The 1,111-nt window shown below is 45.1% G+C and overlaps 1 protein-coding gene across 1 annotated transcript in view; it reads left to right on the top strand.

Annotated features, from left to right (window-relative positions):
• The window catches only part of thada (THADA armadillo repeat containing), a 113,732-nt gene that overhangs the window by 98,990 nt on the left and 13,631 nt on the right, over window positions 1-1,111 (top strand). Inside the window, exons 34-36 of the mRNA XM_008430387.1 lie at window positions 209-281; window positions 400-550; window positions 636-758. Coding sequence (XP_008428609.1) covers window positions 209-281; window positions 400-550; window positions 636-758 — 347 coding nt within the window. The remainder of the gene's footprint in view (window positions 1-208; window positions 282-399; window positions 551-635; window positions 759-1,111) is intronic.

Raw genomic sequence — 1,111 nt, 5'->3', positions numbered from 1 at the left:
AGTATATTTAATTGGGGGGGGAAAAAACTAAACAAAAGTTAGGGCTACAAAGTATTTTGATCTTGGTAAATTTGGTCCGACATGTCCAAAGTTTGGCCAGGAGTTCAGTTTGCTGTGTAGAAATTAAAGTTCAGATTAAAATGAATTAAAATAAAGCAGCAGAGCTGAGATTTGGTGATTATATGAGCTGTTTGATGTTCTGTTTCAGTGTGGAGCTCCTCTGTGCTGCAGTAACGCTGGCCTCCCAGCTGGTGGTGGCGCTGGTGTGCTCTGACCATCAGGTACAAAACTCAGAAATGTAATTCCTAAACGTGTGACATTTAACTGCTGAATTTATTTGTTAAACTCAACAGCCAGGTGGTTTTTCTGCGGCCATGTTCATGTTTGTTTTAACCGTAGGATCCGGGTGCAGTGGCGCGTTTCGCCCAGTGGGGGGCTCTGGTGTGCTCCTGCTCTGCTGAAGATCAGCCGGTGGAAGTGAAGCTGATGGTCGCCAAGGTGCTGGTCACCTGTTCATCCACGCTGATGACCAACCCTCAGCTGCCGCTGGGTGAGTCAGAGCAGCAGAACAGAACCCGGTTCTTCCTTCCGGCTCCAGAACTTCACAGTGTTTGGGTTTTCTGTTCTGCCGTTAGGTTTAGCTGCTACTGTGTCGCTGTGGAGCAGTCTGTTCACGCTGCTGCAGGACGAAGACCAGGAAGTGAGAGACGCTGCCTCCGACTTCACCTGCTGCGTGCCAGCTCACCTGCTCAGCTCAGGTAAACTGGCATCCCGGCTGCTGGCCACGACTTCAAAATAAGACTTCCTGTTTGAAGAGATTCAGTTTTACAAACTGGGAAATTTAAGAAATGTTTTGCTTTTTGTCGACTGAAAATACGGTTTATGGAAGAAAACTTTCAAAGTAATTAAATACAGTTTACATGTAAATATGATGCAGCCTGATGACATCACTGATATGCTAATGAACGCATGACATCATCACCAAGTTTAAACATGAGCAGGAAGCTCTAATCATCCAACCTCTAATCTATACATCCAACCATTCATCTATTCATCCAACCACTAATCTACACATCCAACCATTCATCTATACATCCAACCATTCATCTAT

The sequence above is a fragment of the Poecilia reticulata genome, linkage group LG15 (genome assembly GCF_000633615.1).
Source record: "Poecilia reticulata strain Guanapo linkage group LG15, Guppy_female_1.0+MT, whole genome shotgun sequence".
NCBI classification, from domain to species: domain Eukaryota; kingdom Metazoa; phylum Chordata; class Actinopteri; order Cyprinodontiformes; family Poeciliidae; genus Poecilia; species Poecilia reticulata.
This window is presented reverse-complemented; position numbering and strand designations above follow the sequence as displayed.